Source organism: Leptidea sinapis, chromosome 17, assembly GCF_905404315.1.
Source record: "Leptidea sinapis chromosome 17, ilLepSina1.1, whole genome shotgun sequence".
In the NCBI taxonomy this organism is placed as follows: Eukaryota; Metazoa; Arthropoda; class Insecta; order Lepidoptera; family Pieridae; genus Leptidea; species Leptidea sinapis.
In genome coordinates, this window is record NC_066281.1 from 10,138,393 (window position 1) to 10,160,268 (window position 21,876).

The following is a 21,876-nucleotide window of genomic DNA, read 5'->3' on the forward strand; positions in this document are numbered from 1 at the left end:
GTCGGTAACCTTCTTTTTTCTTTCTTATATTAATAATAATATTGGCGGAATTAACACTAAAGAAAACTTAAATCATTTGTATAAAGAAGGCTTACTATAGTATAATAGATTATATAGAGGATAATGATGCATGGTTCTTGTTTGGTTCCGAGCAGAACACCTTAATTGTATAATATTATATTAAATAGCCCTATCGTTTAATGTACCACAATATAGAACACGTCATACGAAACTCCTGGTTGCACCACGTACCAAAAAGAACTATTATAAAAACTCGATTATTTGCAGGATTCAAAATAATTACAATAAATACTATGATATTCTAGATATCTTCATGTTATAAAAGGATAAATTGAAGCGTGAAATTATTAAATTACATCAGTCTAAAGCAGTGCCTTACTCATTTGCTTAAAATATATACATATTATTATCTACTAACTACACACATACGCTTTCACACCCACACACAAACATACACACAGTAAATAAGAAACACAAGAGGCAGTTGTTCTGTAATATATCTTATCTTGTAAATAATATCGTGAATATGAGTAATCTATAATGGCCTTAAGAATTATGCTTTATATTATTGGAACGAAGTTCCTTACGGCAGGCTTGGAGGAGATAGGGATTTTGCTGCGGGACCGAACTGAAAAAAATGTGATAGTAAAACCGTAAGAAAAAGTCCGTGGAATAAAACCGTTAAATGAGACGTGCGCAGGCGCGACAGTCGTTTCTATTTCTATGTAATTTTATGTTGTCAAACAAAAATAAAGAGACATATTTTGTTATTTTAATTGATAATTTGGATTACGATTTTTTTTTTATTTTACGTAATTTATTATTTCCTAAAATACTGAATTTCCTAAATACTTTCGTGTAGTTAAATAAAAACTAATCTGCAAAATTTAAGAGAAAAATCAAGAAAACCTACATAAAATTGAACACGATTTTTTTTGCAATTTGTGTCGATTCTACATTAGCCGAAGGAACTTCGTTCCTACCTGGTGTCCCACGACACCAAATATATTTTGTTTATTAACGTTTACTGCAACGCTGTTGATTACCAATAAATAAAATAAATAATAGGCTAAGTGTTATACGATTTAAAAGATAGACTGGGAAGTTTCTTATCAGTTCTTCTCCTCATGTCAAAGCTCGTTTACGAACTGATATAGATTCATAACGTTTACCAAGTGTTGATGCAATATGTTATGTTATTGTCACTATCTATGGTAAATAAATATATTTCTATTTTGTTTTTTCTAGTGAATACTTAATTGGCGATTACATTTTCTTCTATCATAGACAGGAAAGGTTTCTTTGTAGGTACTTATCTACCGCCAGTACACAAACATTGGACAAGACACGGATTTGTAATAGAACTTTTTCAAAACAAGTGTTCAACACTTGGTTAACTTTTTTGTATTAACACCGGAAGAATTTCTAAAACTTCCAAAATAATAATAATACCTTATTGTTTTGATATCATACAATATTTGAAATAGTTAAATTTTCAATTACAAACATCAATATAAAAATAAATACGGTCTTTGGGAACTGCCGATAGAAATGAAAACTAAATAACTTGTGAATTGTATCGGCGAGGTATTAGATTATTATTTATTTTAAATAAAACATTAATCCTTGATGAATTATTAACAAAACATTCATTTTAATTGTTTTATTTATCAGTAGGAAGTTCTATAATGTAAATGGTGAAATACAATTATTGCGCTATCGTACACAATTATTGCAATTATTTTACATAAAAAAGTTTACACTTCGGAAATTATTGTATATATATATGGATACGCACGACACGCCACAAGTTAGGATATCATCCTCACCATCTGGATGTGTGGCAGTCCTCCACAGTGCGGTTTTCAAGGAGCTATCTTCCACGTACTACAAAGCTGTGGAATGAGCTTCCTTGTGCGGTGTTTCCGGGACGGTACGACATGGGTACCTTCAAAAAAAGCGCGTACACCTTCCTTAAAGGCCGGCAACGCTCGAATAAGGGCGGCTGTGATCACTTAACACCAGGTGACCCGTACGCTCGTTTGTCCTCCTATTCCATAAAAAAATATATATGTATGTAGAGATATATAATGTATCCTCATAACGCACGGAGGTATATCTATATACATACACTAGCTGACCCGACAGACGTTGTCCTGTAGATTAAAAAAAAATACTGTTTTCTAGGAATTTGACAATAATATTGCAAAACATCAAGAATTATTTCGTAAAAAATGCTCCCTGTTATTATAATGAAATTGTTTCACAGTGGAACTGTCAAACTGTGCCTCACTAAATTCTCTCATAGAAAATATGTCAATACAAAACAAAAATTGCAAATAAAAATAATTATGGGTCTTAAATCGAAATAAAAACTACTACACTCCATGAAGTAATCCCCATTAAAATCCGTTCATTAGTTTAGGAGTTCATCGCGGACAAATAACGTGACACGTAATTTATATATATTAAGATAAGATATATTCACGGTATACATATAGCTCATGGAAATCGTTCGCCGACGATGACGCGAGTTCCATAATTTTTATTCACCCTGAAAAAACACATGCACTCTAATATTTAAATAATTTTATTTAAATGGACATGTTGATAACAGTTAATTCGTTATATATAAATAACACATATCGGCAACAACAATAACATAATTTGTATTTAAAAAGTTCTGTTTATTTGTTAATATTTTCATTAACACACTCAACTACAGCTAATTAAAAGCCACTATACTACTTATATATTGTTCACTATACTATAAAATGAAGTCACTATTGTACATTCAAATAAGCAGAACGCGAACACCGAAAATATATTGAAAAAAAAAGACCGTAAACGTTTTAATAATACAACACTATAGTAATACTCCAAATTGTTTCATGTGAAAATTGAAGAAAAATCAGTGTCGGTTTCTAAGTTCATCTAAGCGCGCTCCGCCCAGCGCTCAATGCAACCAATAACGATCAGTGGGCGGAGCCTGTCTCTAACCAAATCTAAGCCCGTGTGTTTTCACGAAATCAACAATTGATTTAATCTTAATAAAACAATACTAACATCTGAAACTGTGCAGTCATTAACATTTTGTTCTTCAAGTACTTAATAATTTGATAAATATAGCAGCAATTAGGTGCTTCAAACCTGATTACAGTAAATCGAAATACATATTTCAGAAGTTACATCCACCAATGTAAGTTATAATTAAAATGCCATAAGTGCGAGTACTTGTTGTCACCTGTCAAGTAGCCGTTTTGTCAAATCATTTGTTTATTGCGCAGCCTTCTTCCTAACCTGTTGTTTTTTGTGAGCAAAGTTTTGAAAAAAAAAAATGCCTTGTAGTGCTTGAGATAGCTGAGCGCGAGGTTTATTTCAGTCAGGTGGCAGACACCGTACGTATTGCACGGGTATCTCTGTGTTACAACGGATCCTACACAGCCTTACGAACTTGCTACGATTTTTAAACACAGTCTTTTGACCATGTTCGCAATATTATTAACAATACAGATTTAATAGCAACAGTTATCAGTAAAAAGGCGTAAATAAAGTTTTATTTTTACAGTGATTCAGTGAAACAGCGTTGTGATTCACTTCCCGCTCAAAGTAAGTCTTTTTAATTATTTGTTCGTGTGTTTTTTTTATAATATAAATAGTTGATATGTATTATTTGTATCAAAATAATCCAGACTGCTCTAAAAAAATTAATAATAGTCTGTCGCCTCGCTTTTAGGTAATAGAAATAACGCGTTTATAATTAACTTTTTAATTATTTTGATAAATCGTTTACATAAACTGTTAATAGTTACAATTTTACCTTAAATAATATAATAGTAGACTTACCGGATCGCTATTTTAATATTTTTTATAAGAAGTTGTTGTTTTGTTTTTAATTTGGGTATCTATTAAAAAATTACTAAAATTATTTTTATGTCATTTTAAAATTTATTTGTATTGGGGACTTAAAATTAATTGGAAAAAAATGTACGACTTGAAAACTTCCACATTTTCATTTGAGTCACCAAAACCTCAATTTTTTTTATGTCGTCTGCTAACGGTCGCGGCGCATCATTTAATAAGTATTCTTACGTAAGGACGTTTGTTCATCAATTGCAAATATTCCTTCGAATATTTAAGAACTAGGTTGCTTCCCGCGACGATGTCTGCGCGGACGCTATACAGCACAAACCTACTACAACCTCGCTAGAAAATGTACATGATAATGTGTAGCCTATATATTTCCGACAACTTCTTTGAAAAAAATTGAGTTAAATGTAAATTAATAAAAATAATGTTTTTCTGTTTTGCCCGGACATACAAACAGACAATAATTGCATAAACTGCCGTTATGGCTTCGGTATTATTTGTAAAATACAGCAAGTATTCTTAAAAAAAAATATTAAATGTACAGTTCTTGCTTTGTTCTGATTTTAATTTTAAATTATCTATAGGTTGTGGTTTCTCTTGGAAAAAAAAATTCCCTGTGTTACAAAGAGAAGGATATATATACTTCATCGGATAGTTAAAAATAATAATATCTTATTCTATATATCTTGTTCTAGACGAAATACTTACCGAGTACGAAGTATTTTTTATAACAAGCATTCTTCAGATATCCCAGATGTTCTACTGACGATGTCAACCCTATTTATTGGTACCTACTCCAGTATTTATGTGATTAATTTTCGGAAAGTAATTTTCGTTCCATTGTCAAGTACTTTTATTTTTTATTTATTTAAGCAAACCTTACAGCATTTCTATTCTACAAATTAATACTATAAACTACACTATACATGTATTGCCTTTAACAAAGTTTGACAGGTTATATTATAATGAAATAATAACTCTGGTAAATAAATGATAGTTATATAAAAAGAAGAAGAAGTCCTGAATAATGTGTGCTTGTGATATACATCTATACATCTCTACTATACGGAAAAGCGTTTAGTTAATTTATAAACAATGTTTATTAGATCTCAACATTAATCTAATGTTTTTTTAAGTGATAACTTCTTAACACCGCTTCATTACGTAACGCGATACGTCTGTCAGAAAAAAATTTAAATTGAAACTATTTTTAACCGTTTTAATTTAATAGCTTTAAAAGAGATTTAATAAATTGTTTCAAATTGCTCAGTAATATTTTTTGAAAAACTTGAAGTGTTTTCGTTTTCTTATTTTATTTAATTATCCAATAAATATTAAAGAATATAAATTTTAAAGAAAGAAATAAATAAAATAATAAATTTTCAGAAATTTTCTAACGCTTGCGACATTCGTTATTTTATTTTTGGTTTCTTCGTCTATAATTAGGAAAGGGCAAAGGGTTCAAGCCTATACAGTTTTATTCATATTCGTTAATATTCAATTATTAATTGTCAAAGCCGTCTTTGCAAGATTTTTAGATAACATCTTAACATATATAAATTACGTGACACGTTGTTTGTCCGCGATGGACTCCTAAACTAATGAACGGATTGTAATGGGGATTGCTTCATCGAGTGCAGTTTGGTCCAACTTGAGAGATAGGATAGTTTTTATATCGATTTGAGACCCATAACTATTTTTAATTCTAATATTTGTTTTGTATGGACATATTTTCTATGAGAGAATTTATTGACGCACGGTTTGACAGTTCTGCTGTGAAACAATTTCATTATAACAGCAGGAAGTATATTTTACGATATAATTCTTGATGTTATGAAATATTATTGACAAATTCATAAAAAATCAGTATTTTATTTATTATGACGTACAGAACAACGTCTGTCGGATCAGCTAGTACAATATAAATTTTCTTCGCTTATTATAGCTACCATAAGCCAATTGTTACTTAAATAGGATTAAATAATGTTAATTATAATGTACATGCACATAATTCTAACTTACACAGTCAAGAATGTATTTAACTAGGAATAAAATATATTTCATAAACAATAAAAGATTTATAAGAAATACTTTAAATAAATATTTCTTATAGAATTTAAGTAATAATCTAAGCTTTTCTCAAGTTAAACTATTTCAATATTAAATAGTTCAACATACATTAGTTTCAGTTGTCACTTCTGTCGAAAATCGCGAGACGCACACGTTTTTTTTATGATATGGGCGGACATACAAGCGTATGGGTTACTTAATGTTAAGTGATCACCGTTGTCCACATTCTCCTCAATAAGTTAATTTATGACCAAGCACAGACGACGCCACAGACGGACTTTCTTTACAAATCATTCGCTTCTCGATGTCATCCACCCTAGACGACAGCTCTATAATCTGCCCCTCTATTGCCTTCACATCACTTCTGAAACCACTCACAGTCGCGTCCATCTAGGTCAGTTACTGAATCTTGGTACAAAGTTCGTCGTACTTTTGGGTGATGTAGTCTCGGGCTTTCTTGGAGTCTGTCAGTTCGCTGTGTATCTTAGAAATGATCTCGAATTTCAGCTCGTCAAATTTGCAACACCAGAGGAATCACAGAAGCGCTGCCGGTGTTTTAGGAACCTGTTAACAGGCACATTACTTTTGGCTCGCTAAAGTATTTCGGGAATAGAAAGTTGATAAATTAACAGAAGTAAAATTTTAGCTTTTTAAAAAATTTCATAAAACCTTTAATTAATTATGACGTGTTTTAATTTTAAGCTACTCCGACTTTAAAAAATCCGAATTAATAAAGTTACTAATAAAAATATAAAACTAACAGGACCTACACACAGAAATAAATTTATCTGTAGACCTCTACACGTCAAAGACATTTAAGATAAAAATGTTATCATCTTAACAGTTATATATGTATGTATTATTAATAATCTATTAAAAAACCATAAAGTAGGTAGTAAAAAAATTATTGTTTATGATTTAAATACCAGACTACTGTGGTTTATAATACATAGTATAAATTATCGTGTAACCACTTGTTTTAACAAGTTTAATACCACGGTCAAAAGAAGTTGCTTTTAATTTTAGCAGGCTCTCATGAGCAAAATTCTCGTAACTTAGATTTACTTACGGTGGCAATTATCACCTGCATCATTTAATAATATAAACTTAATCGGCCTTAAATAAACTTGGTATAAAGTTATAGCTAAGAATAAAGTACTAATTTGCTAAATGTATACAAATAGACATTTTGCTTAATGATTTATTCGGACGTATAACGTTTCCCGCATTTATTCGCAAGGCTGCTTGACATTAGGAAAACTTCAGAATTATCATTGTATTGACAGTGTTGTCAGCGATAAAGTTGACATTTTGCCATAGATCAGATTTAGAGATTTATACGTCTAGGTAGACTGTGACAGCTGTCAAAACGTCGATAAAAAATTGAGTTTCGATAGTTCTAGTATAGAGGTTAGTACCTCTATTTCGAGCAATTCACGCACACTAACACAAACTGAGTTTCTTGCGCCCGTTCTTCTCAGGTCTGAGGCAGTCCATTTCAAATGGGTGGGGTAGTTTTTAACGTTTCATAAATGATTCCGAATCCTATTTTGAATAAAAATATTTGAATTTGAAACAACCGCCTGAGTATCCATTCACTATATTTGTTCCTGTTTTACATTATTGTCCCTAAAGCATTTAGGGATTGGAAATAGGCCCTGAATTCCTAAGCTTTTTCCCTTGTTACATACCTACATTTCGTTAAAACTTAAAGGCCGGCAACGCATCTTTTGACACCTGCGGATGTCCATTTGCGGCTGACTCACCATTTGCCCGTTTGTTCCCTCTTATATAAAAATAACAACTAAAATTAAACTCTTTTAAAAACCTTCATTCCCATCAAATATTTGAAAAACTATTTCTTTACGACTCCAAGCTTAAATTAAAAAAAAAAAACCTCAAGCAAAATAATAATTGTACCGAAATTCTACTAAAATCACACACTTTAGTTATTATCATTTCATACATTTCTTTAAATATACATTCAAAGAGGTTCTACGTCCGGTTTCTCTGAAAAAAATAGTTTCCTAAACCTAGATATAACACAAAATACTAAAATATATCGTAAACAATTTGTTCGTGTTTCAAAAAACTTACAAGACTCGTTGCCATAAATAATAAATGTAATTCAAAGCGGTGATTGAATCCTCGACGTCAACACTTGCGTCACTTCCCACAATATATTTATAAAAACAGTCTGTAGAACATCGTGTCAGTAATTGGCACTTCTAATAAATGTCTGCTTTATTGAAACAAGAAATTGCGACACTCTACCCCTACATATACTTTCTTAACCAATTACACGTAATAGCTCAATTCAATTTCCCATATATATGCCATTGAAATAACTGCTCGATGATATGATTTACGGCACTTTATTATAAAACTTGTATTGTACTTGTAATAAGTAAATTATGATAGCATCTTTATGACAAACGCGCCGTTAATACAGGTGAAATCATCAGATATATATCAACCCCTGACCTCAATTAATTCCATAAACATAATTACAAAATTCGGCAATTCATTTCTCAGATTATAATCACATTCGAATCAGAGCTAAACTAATATGAAAGCATAGTGATGTCATTATGTTTGTGTTATACGATATGGATTAGAAACTCATTCTGTAATGCTTAATGCTTTTTAGCGTAATGAAGATTGTTTTAGGCCGATACATCGTGAATTATTAATGCGCGTACGCAACGGGTGCCTCGACCACTTTCATTATACCGATTCTTCATTTGCTTGATTGAGCTTTTAATACGATTCGTTGTCGGCAAACAGTCGAGCGGATTAATCAAGGCGAGAGCTGTCAACAAATGGTTAGATCGGCGCTAATGGTAATGGTCACGTTATAACAATAATAACAGCATATTTGTACACTAATACACTTCATTTCTTTTATAATCCACTTAACTGTTTGAGGGGAATAAAGAAACTAATGTCTACTTCAACAAAAATTCGCATTGTCACCTTTTTTATGAGATATAGTGACGAGACGGAGAAAAAGTTTATCTGATGGTAAGCGTGTGTTTATCTTCCATAGTGCAGACCCGCATACTCGCCTTTTTTGGACACGTTTCGAGACGAGGCAGCCAGACTATAGAACGCCTTATCGTCCTGGGTAAAGTGGAAGGCATTAGACCGCGTGGAAGATCACCTATGCGATGAAACGATGAGATCAATTTCTTACGCACTAAAGGTAGCCATGTCGAATCATCCTGGAAACACCCCACAAGTAAGCTCATTCCACAGCTTGGTTCTACAGGAAGAAAGCTCCTGGAATATTTCCCCTAATAAATACAGTAGAAGACACTAGTTGCGCCAGTAGATACTAGGGTAAGGCAGACCTTAGATGACAGCAAATAGCAATCCATATTATGTGGCTGGACCTGTGTTTTGTAGGATGGATCATCTATATAATCACAGAGTACGAGTATTGTAGTAAATATTGTTCACAGATGTCTCGCCACGTGCTTCTCTCACGGCTGGCAGAGCAATTCGAAGCCTCGTCGCCTCAAGCACAGCGGTTCCCTTCTCCAGAGCGCAGCGTGTCCCCCCACTCCCCCACATCTACGAGGACTCCCCCACACTCCCCCGACCCGCTAACTCAGCGACGCCTCGACCTACTGCAACTAGGGGATATTGAAATCGCGGGAAGAGCTCTGAAGCAATACGCGAGAGCAACAGGTAATTATTAACGAGATACTTTTACCACAAAGTATTATCTATAGGTGTCCACATTATCTTTAAATTTGTCTTGTAGACGAAACTTTTTTGTTGACAGATTTTTGTTTGGTTGTTTCGGCTCCTCTCCTAAAAGACTGAACCGATTTTAACGGGACATTCACCGGCGTATATATCTTGTTTAGCGGGTTACTTTTATTCTGGAAAATGTAGGGTTCCACGCAAGTAATGAGTATGTTACATACAAAATATCAAATTTTTTAAACAGGAGACAATATAGTGTGATGGTAACATACCTACTGATGGTACATCATAAACATTTGACTACTAATTTTTTGCGACAAGAGCAGAATCACAAGACAGTTACCAGCCTTTAGGGTACCAAAAAATGCTTAAAATAGCCACGCAGTCCATCCTCATAGCCAGTGGACTGGGACTTAAGCAATTTAATTGGTTAATATTCAGTCCAGTCGACACGTAGCCTTAAGGAGTATGTGTACCCACATACATTTGAAATTATTCATCTCATATTGAACTGGAAACAGCTCGTAAGTTAGTTCGAAGACTTGGGTGCACTGGAGGAAAGTCAAAGTCAAATAAATAAACTTTATTCAATTAGGCTTTAGATTAAGCGCTTTTGAATCGCACTAGTAATCGTAGTACTATAGATATTATTATGTTCGGAAAAAGTTCAGCCACTCTTTTCAATCAAATAGAGTATTACAATGGCTGAAATATACATAACATATTAGTTCGTAAGGTGCTGCATCCAATATATGTATCGTGTTTAAATATTAACAAATATTTCATAAAAAGTAATAAAAAATCGTATTTTAGATACATCAACCTTTAAATCTTGAAATCATTGTTTGTTTAATAATGCTTCGTGCACATGATGGTCGTGATTACTGTTATAATTAGTAATCGCGTCCAACAAATACAATGATTTATTGACTTTAACAGGTCGACCTGGCACCACAAGCAGCACCCGTTCACGAGTTGACGCATGGACCAGCCGTCGTTCCCGAATTGAAAGTTACTTAAAAACCATACTGTGCATGAAGTCTACATACCCAAATGGCGAGGGTGGTAATTTTTTTAATTATGTTCAGAACTGGGAGCTCTCATGTACTGCAGCGGTTTGGGAGCTCTGTATGGAACTGCTGGAGTCTGGCCGTTGCTTCTCCCGCAAGCACCGCCCTTCACCCCACCCTTGGACCTCATTAGACAAACTCCACCGAGAGATGGTAAGTTTTTTTTATTAAAAAAAAAGCATTGCGTGCGTACAAAGTACACATGTCAGAAGTGAAACCTGCATGGTGCATGAACCTCTAAACTGCATATGAATTCCTGGTGCGTGTTGCTAGGATGACACATGATTTCAACCGCTATGAAAGACATTGCCACCACCACTAATATATATAATAATATGTTCTCCTGGTGTCTATGTAGTAATACGTCGCGGTCGTGCGCTTGGAGTCAGAATATAATTAGGTATACTCGAGCCATACTTAAGACAATCTCTTCTTTAACTATGATCGCCTGGTACCAAAACATTGTATTATGCTTCCTATCTCATTATCTCCCATGTTAAATAAATATTATGAATTGATGTGACTGCTCTTTTTACTGTCGCTTTTTTGTTTCATATCACAACGATGATAAAGAAGTTTTCACTTCAATAGTATGCATATTTCTGTCTCATTCTTTGCCGGCTTCATCCTACACATTTTTGTATTTGTGTCTCTTACCTGTCGTTTTTTCCGTTGCATCCGTTTTGAAATCACAACGATTCTAAAGAATTTTCACTTCAAAAAAGGGACGAGACGATCAGGACGTTCAGCTGATGATAATTGATACGCCCTGCCCATTTCAATGCAGTGCCGCTCAGGATTCATGAAAAATCCAAAAATTCTGAGCGGCACTGCAATTGCGCTCGTCACCTTGAGACATAAGATGTTAAGTCTCATTTGCCCAGTAATTTCACTAGCTACGGCGCCCTTTAGGCCGAAACACAGTAATGTTTACACATTACTGCTTCACGGATGAAATAGGCACCGTGGTGGTACCCATAATGTAGCCGGTATCCTGTGCAAAGGAGCCTCCCACTGGTAAAAAGTCACACCAGTTCAAGCATTAACAGACTAGAGCATTAAGTAAAACATAATTACTTTTTCAAATTGTAGTCTAATAAGAATTTGTGTTACATTTATATTGATAGTTAACTAGGAATTAATGAAAACCCGTTTAAATCATAATAGATTCGAAAATTGATTATATTTTACAGAAGCAATGACGTCAATGTATAACCTTGCAGTAAGCAAGGTACAGTGAAATTGATATGAGCCGTGAAATCATTGTTTGTTTTACACAAAAACTGTTGAGTACTTATATAAAGCTAGTACATAAACCCATTGCAATATTCTGACTATATTATATAACCACAATACAGTTTTTAAAACTCTCCCGCAATACATTCTTTAAAACTTTGCAGCACTCCAGTTTTTAAAACTCTGCCGCAATACAGTTTTTAAAACTCTCCCGCAATACAGTTTTTAAAACTCTCCCGCAATTCAGTTTTTATAACTCTGCCGCAATACAGTTTTTTAAACTCTCCCGCAATTCAGTTTTTAAAACTCTGCCGTAATACATTTTTTAAAACTCTGTCGCACTATAGTTTTTAAAAATCTGCCGCAATACAGTTTTTAAAACTAATTCGGAGGGTAGATTCAAATCTTTTTGTTGTACTAAATTGAATAATACGTCTTTTGTAACGGTCTTAGTAACTCGATATTTGCAGTTACCACAGTTTAAGTACCTTTTTCGCATAATATTTTATGTGATTTCTTAGTCTATGTAAATAATTCTGTATTGCATTGTTTAGAAGAAAGGCCATTTATAAAGTTACGCTAGTAAGAACAAAATATAATATTGTACCTAATAGTGTTAGTGTAATAAAATAAAATACAAAAGACTCATATAAAGTTCTGACCATCTGAGTTTGAGGACGACTAGAGATACTTACCGCGGCTTCTAAAACCTCCTTATTTAGATATCAATTTTCGCATTTTACCTTGTCTCAAAAAATCTTCGTGCACCTGCACGCTCCTATGATTCCCTGGTGTCACAAATGATCGTATAAAAAAAACTCATGCTTTTTTTTTTTAATGAAAATAAGGGACGAGACGAGCAGGACGTTCAGCTGGTGGTAATTGATACGCCCTACAGATTACTATGCAGTGCCGCAGGATTCTTGAAAAACCCAAAAATTCTGAGCGGTCTTGCAGTTACGCTCGCCACCTTGAGACATAAGTTGTTAAGTCTCATTTGCCCAGTAATTTCACTAGCAACGGCGCCCTTAATACCGAAACAATAATGCCTATACATTACTGCTTCTAGGATTCCAGTGCAAAGGAACCTCTGGTAATATCATACTTGTTACAATCAGCAAACGAAGACGTTAGTTACCTCGTCCTCTTTACACATTCTCAAGTCTTTCCCTAATTAGAATAACTATCAGTGCCGAACAGCGATTAATAACAAGTGGTACTGATAACGTCATCGTTTTCGTGTCGTTTACCTCTAAAAGCGAAACGTGCTTCTGTGAGTTTTCCATTTGCCAATGAAATGCGAGTTCAAACTCCAATGACTACGAAATAAAGATGCGTTAAGTAATTTATGTGTTTAAATTACGCGTTTAACACATATTACTGGCTCCTTGTGTGCGTTAAAGATAAGAATTAAAGAGAACCTAGATTCGGATACAACTTGATTTCTTTAAACTTGTTTTTTTTTTTATAATTATATTGTATCGCCTTTATTTGCACGATAAACTTAATTGTTTTATTACTTGATTAAATATTTACAGCGTTAAATATATTGTATTTTAACAATAATAATTGTTTTGCAAATATATTTTTATTTAAGTCAACGTTTCGCATACTTTAGCTTAGCATGAGATCACTCGCGGATGACTAAGGCCACTGATTATGCATTAAAAAGTAATTTAAAAAGTTAATATTGTCGACAGTTGATATGTTTTATGAATTAATTTTGTTCAAGCTGTGTTAAAAAAAAACCGTAGACCTTTCTAAAACGCCAACAATGCTCCTGTGATTCCTGTGTTTTTGCGATAGAATGTGAGCGGCGGTGATCACAACTTCAGGATTCAGGTGACCCGTACGCGCGTAGTATCTACCGACACGATTTATTTTAACAATCTACTTTACCAGTGGGAGGTTGCTTTGCACAGGATGCCGGCTAGATTATGGGCACCACAACGGCGCCTATTTCTGCCGTGAAGCAGTAATGTATAAGCATTACTGTGTTTCGGTCTGAAGGGCGTCGTAGCTAGTGAAATTTCTGGGCAAATAAGACTTAACATCTTATGTCTCAAGGTGACGAGCGCAGTTGTAGTGCCGCTCACATATTTTTGGGGTTTTCAAGAATCCTGAGTGGCACTGCATTCTAATGGGCAGGGCGTACCAATTACTATCAGCTGAACATCCAGCTCGCCTCGTCACTTATCTCATAAAAAAAAATCGTAACTGAAATATTTGTTCACAGATGACGAGGAAGAGTTACCATTGAATTTATCCACAAAAAATCGTCAGATCTGGTCACCGGGCAGCGCTTGTGAGCGTGAGAAGGACAGAGATACTGATTCTCCAACGGGAAGATGGGATAGCCAGGAAGAAAATGATACGCCTCTTGAGTTAGTGAAGAGATGTCGCAGTACTCCTGATGCAGACGGTTCCTATAACAGCGACTCCCTAAGATCACCTTCAACACCAGCATACCACAATTATCAACCACCACCCACATCAGGAAGCGATATCAACTTCTCACTGATGCTAAAAAGTGAAAGCAGACACGAGAAATCTTTTCAGGTAAGTTAATTAAATATTTCCATCTTTAATAGCGTGGACATCCAAAATTTTTCGCAGCATTTTTGAAGTGAAAACTTGTTTAGCCGCTTTGGGCACTTTTTGGTAGGGGATAATCTTATGGGTTCGCGTCACCGACATGCTCATGACTGGCGCACGCGATAATCAAATAATTAAAATAACATATATAATAAATAAAAGTTAGACACTTTGTGGATGGGTGAAATCTCGTGAGTTCGCGTCACCGAAATGCTTATAGCAGTATACCTGTAGTTATACAGCTGACGTATTGTGCACATAAGTATGTATGTCTAATAAGTGAAATCGAATAGATTTTGTGAAAAGTTCAATGTTTATTGTTGAAATAGTGTTTTGTTTAATTAGTATATATTTGAAAATAAGTTTTAAAAACAAATTTGTTTTATAAACATTATGAAATTTTAATTGCCTTTGTAAATTTGTGTATCTACACGAGTCATAAACGCATTGGCGGCTTTTCAAGTTAAAATTAAATTTGTTCTAAAACATCTTTACAAAATATGTTATTAATAACAAAAAGAAATATTTCATTCTTGTTACCGATACGGTTAGTCTTGACATGAAATGGCATCTTTGCTATAACGTGATTCTACACACAGTAATATGTATGTCCATAAATTGTCCTTGCTAGGTACTTATTAATAAATAAGTAACGTGCAATCTATAAAAAGAACAACATAACTGATCCGCGACATCCTTTAACAAGATCTGTGTAACTGTACAGTTTCCGTTCAAATGCTTTTAAAATAGCCAAACCAGTATCGATTGTCTTTTTTTCAAAATCAAATAGCAAAAGCTGGTCATGTCTTAATAAGTAGGCCTGGTTCAAAACGAGTCGCCAGTCGCGAGTCTTGTCAGTGTGGATTGCAATCTACGGGGATCATCGTTTTATAACACGGTATTTCAGCTTCTTTAGTGATAGCCGGTTAGCCGGTATTCTTGTTCAGTTATACTGCGAAAAATACTGAAAACTAAGCAATTACTTTATATTTTCGGGATATGTATGTTTGTGAAAAAAATAAAGCATTGTGCAAATCACCTCTAACTTCTACTAGTGGATTATGGATACCACAACGGCACCTATTTCCGCCGTGAAGCAGTAATGTGGAAACATTACTCTATTTCAGTCTGGAGGGCGCCGTAGATAGTGAAATTACTGGGCAAATGGGACTTCATATCTTATGTCTCAAGGTGACGAGCGCAATTGTACTGCCGCTCAGAATTTTTGGGTTTTTCAAGAATCCTGAGCGGCATTGCATTGTAATGGGCAGGGCGTATCAATTACCATCAACTGAACGTCCTGCTTGTCTCGTCAGTTATTTTCATAAAAAAATCAGCGAATGATTTAAATCCGCGGAACAGACGTTATCGACAAAGTCTCGTTCTACACGATATTCTAAAAATTACTAAATATAATAAAAGTTGAATATGTTATTGTGTTCGTATTTATAATAACTTACCGAGTAGCATTAAAAAAATAAATTCTATATTGTTTAAAAATAAACTATGTAATTGGTTAAATAATTATCTATAGTCTTAAAGAATCTATGGACATGAAATTCTAATCTTAGTTTTAGTTATTTAAACATTTGCATGCTAGGTATAGTGCTAGCAAAACATGTAAGCATATTATTGTCTTATAACACCATTGTATACCATGTTTAAGGCAAATAGCTATATTATTATTAACAATCGGTATAATACTTATACCATAAGATAGACCGTGTTTCGGAGAAAGTCTTAGCATATGACATGTTGGTGATCACTTATTCGGAACTTAAATTTATTAAGATTCAGAAATAACAGTATAGATAAACCAAAGACTAGAAAAAGATATTTCAATAAACTTTACCATAACTAATAATTATTTAAAACTAGCCGACCCGACAGACGTTGTTCTGTTCATAATTTATATTAAATCAAGATTTATGAATTAACATAAAAATAATCTGATAGATAGTTAACAACTGTAGTTAATCTGTCAACTATAGGTAAGTAGCTAAAATTAAGATTCTTTTATCCCTCCTGAGAAAGTTAGAAAGATATAAAAAATCTAAATAATTATTCATTTGAAACTATGCTTTCAATTGGATTTCTGAACGATCGTGACGGGGGACACATCAAAGGAAAAACAAAATTGTTGTTTTTATTTAATTCCGAGCATTTTCATATTTATTCGCCTTTTAAACCATCTCTGGACTTCCAAGAATAATTCAAGATCAAAATTAGCCCAATCGATCCAGCCGTTCTCGAGTTTTAGCGAGACTTACGAACAGCAATTCATTTTTATATATAATTACAATCTTCATTAAATATCTTGATTATGGAGAACTAGAAATATATAAAGACTACACAGAATACACAATAGTTATATTAAAAACCGTAATCTAGTGATAGTAATAACCGACCATCAACGTTATACAACAGATACCGATATTCAAATCCGTTATTCGAACAAAAACAATTGTTCGGTTATCGTTTGTTAAGAATCACCTCAACGTATGTTAAAAAATCGATAACCATATGTGGACGGTCATACCTCAGCACCTGTGTTATTTATAAGAGAGTGCATCGATATAAAAAGACGATCAAAAAACAGCTAGTTTTTGTACGCGCGATCCCAGGCAGCTGCCTGGCCAACTGTCACACCGATACACGGATTTGTGTTCATTGCCCAGGTTATCATTCGCATACTTAACCGACTAACCACCCGACTAATAGCGGCTAACTCGTTTTTTCCCTTTAAGAAGTTTCAAAGGATTCCACAAAGTGTTCCGCATACCAAATGTTGTTGCCATTATTGGGAACAATCTGTAAAACTAAAACGATTTTATTGGTGATTGGGTCATGCAGATATCGGGGGATATATATTAGAACCGAAGCACAGTCTTAAAAGATTCTCAGTCAGTGGCAAGGATGAGAAAATTCATTAAAACTCTATTACTATTCATCTCAACAATTTATTAATTTTGCTCTTAATAGTGATTTTCATTATTATATCATAAAGATTGCTTAAGTAACTAATTCTAGTAGGCTTCTTAAAATACATAATAGCTTTAAGGGTAACTTTTATAATAAAGTACCAGTCACGGTTCAGGTATAATCTTATCAGCTGAATACCTAAGTGATCGGACAGTCTGGGACTAGATTTTGATTCTTTTATAGCAATAACAATGTTAGTACAATAATGTATGTTTTATTAAAAAGAACACAAAAAATAAAGATGGGAGAGGTTCTTGCACAGCTTCTTCTCTCTAAGAGCGCCATTTATTTCTGAACCGGTAGTAGTGGTAGAAATGACATCTAAAGGAATCAATTTTGAGAAAATAATAGCCTTTTATGCTTTAAAAAAAAATACATGCGGAGCTGTCTTTGGGGACTGGCCCGCATGTATGAATGTAGCAATTAAAACTAAGTAACTTGTGAACTGTACCGTCGACTTATTAGATTTATTTATTTATCATAAACAGGCGAACCCTTTATACAAAATTAAAACTAGATTATTATCTATTTCAATATAAACTTTAATCCTAAAAATAAAAAAATAAAAAATAAAAAAAAAACTTTAATATAAACTTTTATAAGGACTTATAATAATTAAGCATGAATTATTTTATTTATCAGTAGAAAGTACTTTATATTTACAGTAGACAACTCTCTGTCTGCCGTGAAGCAGTAATGTGTATGCATTATTGTGTTTCGATGTGAAGGGCGAAGCTAGTGAAATTACTGGGCAACGCAACGACGAGACGATTACGTGACGAGCGCAAATAGACGTACGAGTAGTTCCTGAAAAACGTTCCAAACCACAAACATCACATTTAAAGGAATTCGCTTAAAGGTTAATAAATATTAGTGTACACACATGTGGGTTGGGCTACTGCATCATGATGTCATTTAAAGAGTGACAGTAGTGCTCCCATTTTTTGTCAGTCCGTTAATATGAATCACGTGACCAGTTTATTTATTTATTATTATCTTAACTCAATTTCCACATGATTGTGGCTTGGGACGTTTTTCTAGAATTACGTCCAATTGTAGTGCCGCTCAGAATTTTTGGGTTTTTCAAGAATTCTCAGCGGCACTGCATTGTAATGGACAGGGCGTATCATTTACCATCAGCTGAACGTCCTGCTCGTTTAGTCTCCTATTCTGATAAAAAAAATATTCCAAATAACATTTTCAATAGAATTTAACAAACCTAAACTAAAATGAATATATAAAGTTGGTTCATCAGAAAACATTTCCAATTTCGGCAACCCTGTTTAAAATATGTAAATATTAAACAGTGTCTCTATTATTAAGTGGAAAATAAAATGAATAGCTGTATTTAACGCCATCAGCATTTGCTTTACAACATTTCGACATACACTTACATACTATAAAGGTAGAGAAACAACTGATCAAATAAATCTAAATTTTAAATCTTTTGTGTGCCTGAGGACACTGCCAAAGAATTTATTTGTCGACTATGTAAATTATGTATGCTGAGTAAGAATTATATCTGGGATACAATAACGAAAATTCTTCAAATTAATTATTTATTATTGGGTAACAAAGAGTATTTAAAAAAAGTTACAAAAACACAGATAAGTTTCAAAAGTAAGAGGATAAACAAAAAAACTTACAAAGCTTTAGAAGAAAAAAACAATAAACGGATTATTGCTAACTTAAATGAAATTATAAGAACAATTATTCTCTAATAAATTTCATAAGCTGTGTGGTCGTACAAGTATGTAAATCAATATTATTAAATTTTACATTATACTTATTAGCCCGATATAAAAAGTATTTTGGACATATTTAGTACTTGTTGTTGGAACATAAAACAATAACTTATTTCTAATGCCAACCTTAGGACATGTGAAGTAAATATTACTTAACAAAAATGGAGAGTCTATAAAATTGTTAAGAATTTTGTACAAAAATGTCATATCTCGTTCTGTTCGACGATTTTTAAGTGAGGTTAGGTAAACTGTAGAATGATCATGGCAAATATAGATATATAATTTTTTTTATGACAGTAAGGAACGAGACGAGCAGAACGTTCAGCTGATGGTAATTGATACGCCCTGCTCATAACAATTCAATGCAGCTCGGGATTCTTGAAAAACCCAATAATGCTGAGCGGCACTACAATTGTGCTCGTCACCTTGAGACATAAGATGTTAATTCTCATTTGCCCAGTAATTTCACTAGCTAAGCTCCCTTCAGTCCAAAACACAGTAATGCGTACACACTACTGCTTGACGGCAGGAATACGCGCCGTTGTGGTACCCATAATCTAGCCGGCATCCTGTGCAAAGGATGCCTCCCACTTTAAGATGCTTACTTAATTTATTTTGTATTTTTTCAAGATCCTTCACCCCATACCATAGATTCCAAATCCAATCAATAAATTATAAATTCTATGGAGGCATCATTAAAATAATTCACTTATTACTTATTCAGATACATTAATTATTAGGCGCGGAAAAGAAAACGATGAGTGTGGAAAGAAATCAAAGAAACAGTTTGAAAGGGTTAGCCTTGTTATTAGTTTTATGATAGGCTGTGTTCTAGTGATGGACGCTGACAACTTCACCCTTTCTACTAATTATATTTCATTTACAAATGTAGAATGCCTTTGTTTTAGGTTTACCTGATGTTAAGTGATAAGAAAGCGAAAAAACGTGATCATTTCCTAAATCACATTAGAAGCCCCTAAAATTATTAGTGACTTATAATTACTCTAAATTGTCGGGGTCCCAGAGCTCTGTGAACGGCTGGATCACTTGGCGTTGCGTAGAGACGTCGCTTAATTGTGTGTCTTCTACAACGAGAGCTGATTAAAGCTCAGCTGTTTAACCTGATTCCTGCCGCCGAATTCCACCTTCGCACGACACGCCACAAATTAGGATTTCGAGGAGCTTTATTCCACGTACTGTGGAATGAGCTTCCTTTTCGTTTTCGTGGCGTTTCCGGGACGATACGACATGGGTACCTTCAAAAAACGCTCCTGTGATTCCTCTGGTGTTGCAAGAGAATGTGGGCAGCGGTGATCACTTAACACCAGGTGACCCGTACGCTCGTCTGTCCTCCTATTCAATAAAAAAAAATTATCAGTGTTACTCAGTAGAGGTGCAGAAGGTTAACATTACTATATTATGCATGTATTATATACCTTCCTCTTGAATCACTCTATTAAATAAACACACCAAAATCCGTTACCTAGTTTTAAAGATCAAAGCATAACTCCTCCAAAACGGCTTGACCGATTCTCGTGAATATTGGGTAGGTCTGAGAATCGGACAACATCTATTTTTCATCCCCCTAAATGTTAAGGATGGTCCACACGAAATTCTTTTTTTTAATTGTTTTGACATTTTTTTTTAAATTTGTTTGATTATAAGTCAGCACTAAAAAATACATACAACTTCAACCCATCTACGATCAACAGTTACTTTTGTATCGCGATTTTAATATCGGCAATACAACGTTTGCTGGGTCAGCTCTACTATGTAGTGTTAATGCCTGAACAGCGGCTGGGAATATAACTGTGTTATTTGTTTGTGCAGTGCAAACAGTGCGGCAAATGTTTCAAGCGGTCAAGCACGCTGTCAACACACCTCCTGATACACTCCGACACCAGGCCCTATCCGTGTCAGTACTGCGGGAAACGCTTCCACCAGAAGTCTGATATGAAGAAACACACGTACATACATACGGGTGAGTACCACGCGATTACTTTACTTGCACAAATTAAATTTAAAAACAAAATATATAAACGATGCGGGACTCGTACCCGCGAGCTCTCGCGTTCCTTGCGAGCGCTCTTCCACTGAGCCAACCGTTCGAGTGAATGTAAAGTCCATAAATCTTGATATATCTTTGTTGTTGAACAAGAATTAGTCTCAGGTTGTGGCTTCATCTACAGGATCTACTTTACAGTTGATAACCTGCTCAACCCCAATATTTTCATATAAGGAAATTGACTTGAGATGTCGCTCTTGTAAATCTAAACAATTTGTTTTTAAATTTAATTTGGGTAATTAATCTCAGAAGTGATGGTTATCAGTTTTAAAAAAATGTGAGGTTTTCAAGGAATTTTCATCCACGCACAATCAAGCTGTGTGGAAGCGCGTACACCTTTCTAAAAGGCCGGCAACGCTCCTGTGATTCCTCTGGTGTTTCAAAATAATTTGCGGTGGTCATTCAACATCAGTTGATCCAATCTCTCATATATCTCCTCTTCCATAAAAAAAGAAGGATATTTATTACGAGTTTTCCCATTTTTCACAGTACGCTAATAAAGACAAAT

At 34.1% G+C, this 21,876-nt stretch overlaps 1 protein-coding gene across 2 annotated transcripts in view; it reads left to right on the forward strand.

Moving 5' to 3' along the window:
• Positions 1-3,332: 3,332 nt before the first annotated feature.
• Positions 3,333-21,876, forward strand: part of LOC126968964 (zinc finger protein with KRAB and SCAN domains 1-like) — a 30,054-nt gene continuing 11,510 nt past the window's right edge. Inside the window, exons 1-6 of one of the 2 annotated variants that reach the window (XM_050814217.1) lie at positions 3,333-3,419; positions 3,590-3,630; positions 9,426-9,654; positions 10,764-10,898; positions 14,218-14,540; positions 21,134-21,284. In XM_050814217.1, the coding sequence (XP_050670174.1) occupies positions 9,426-9,654; positions 10,764-10,898; positions 14,218-14,540; positions 21,134-21,284 (838 nt within the window). In that variant the 5' untranslated portion in view covers positions 3,333-3,419; positions 3,590-3,630. Of the gene's footprint in view, positions 3,631-9,425; positions 9,655-10,763; positions 10,899-14,217; positions 14,541-21,133; positions 21,285-21,876 lie in introns of both variants that reach the window. The other variant, XM_050814216.1, reaches the window with a different exon arrangement.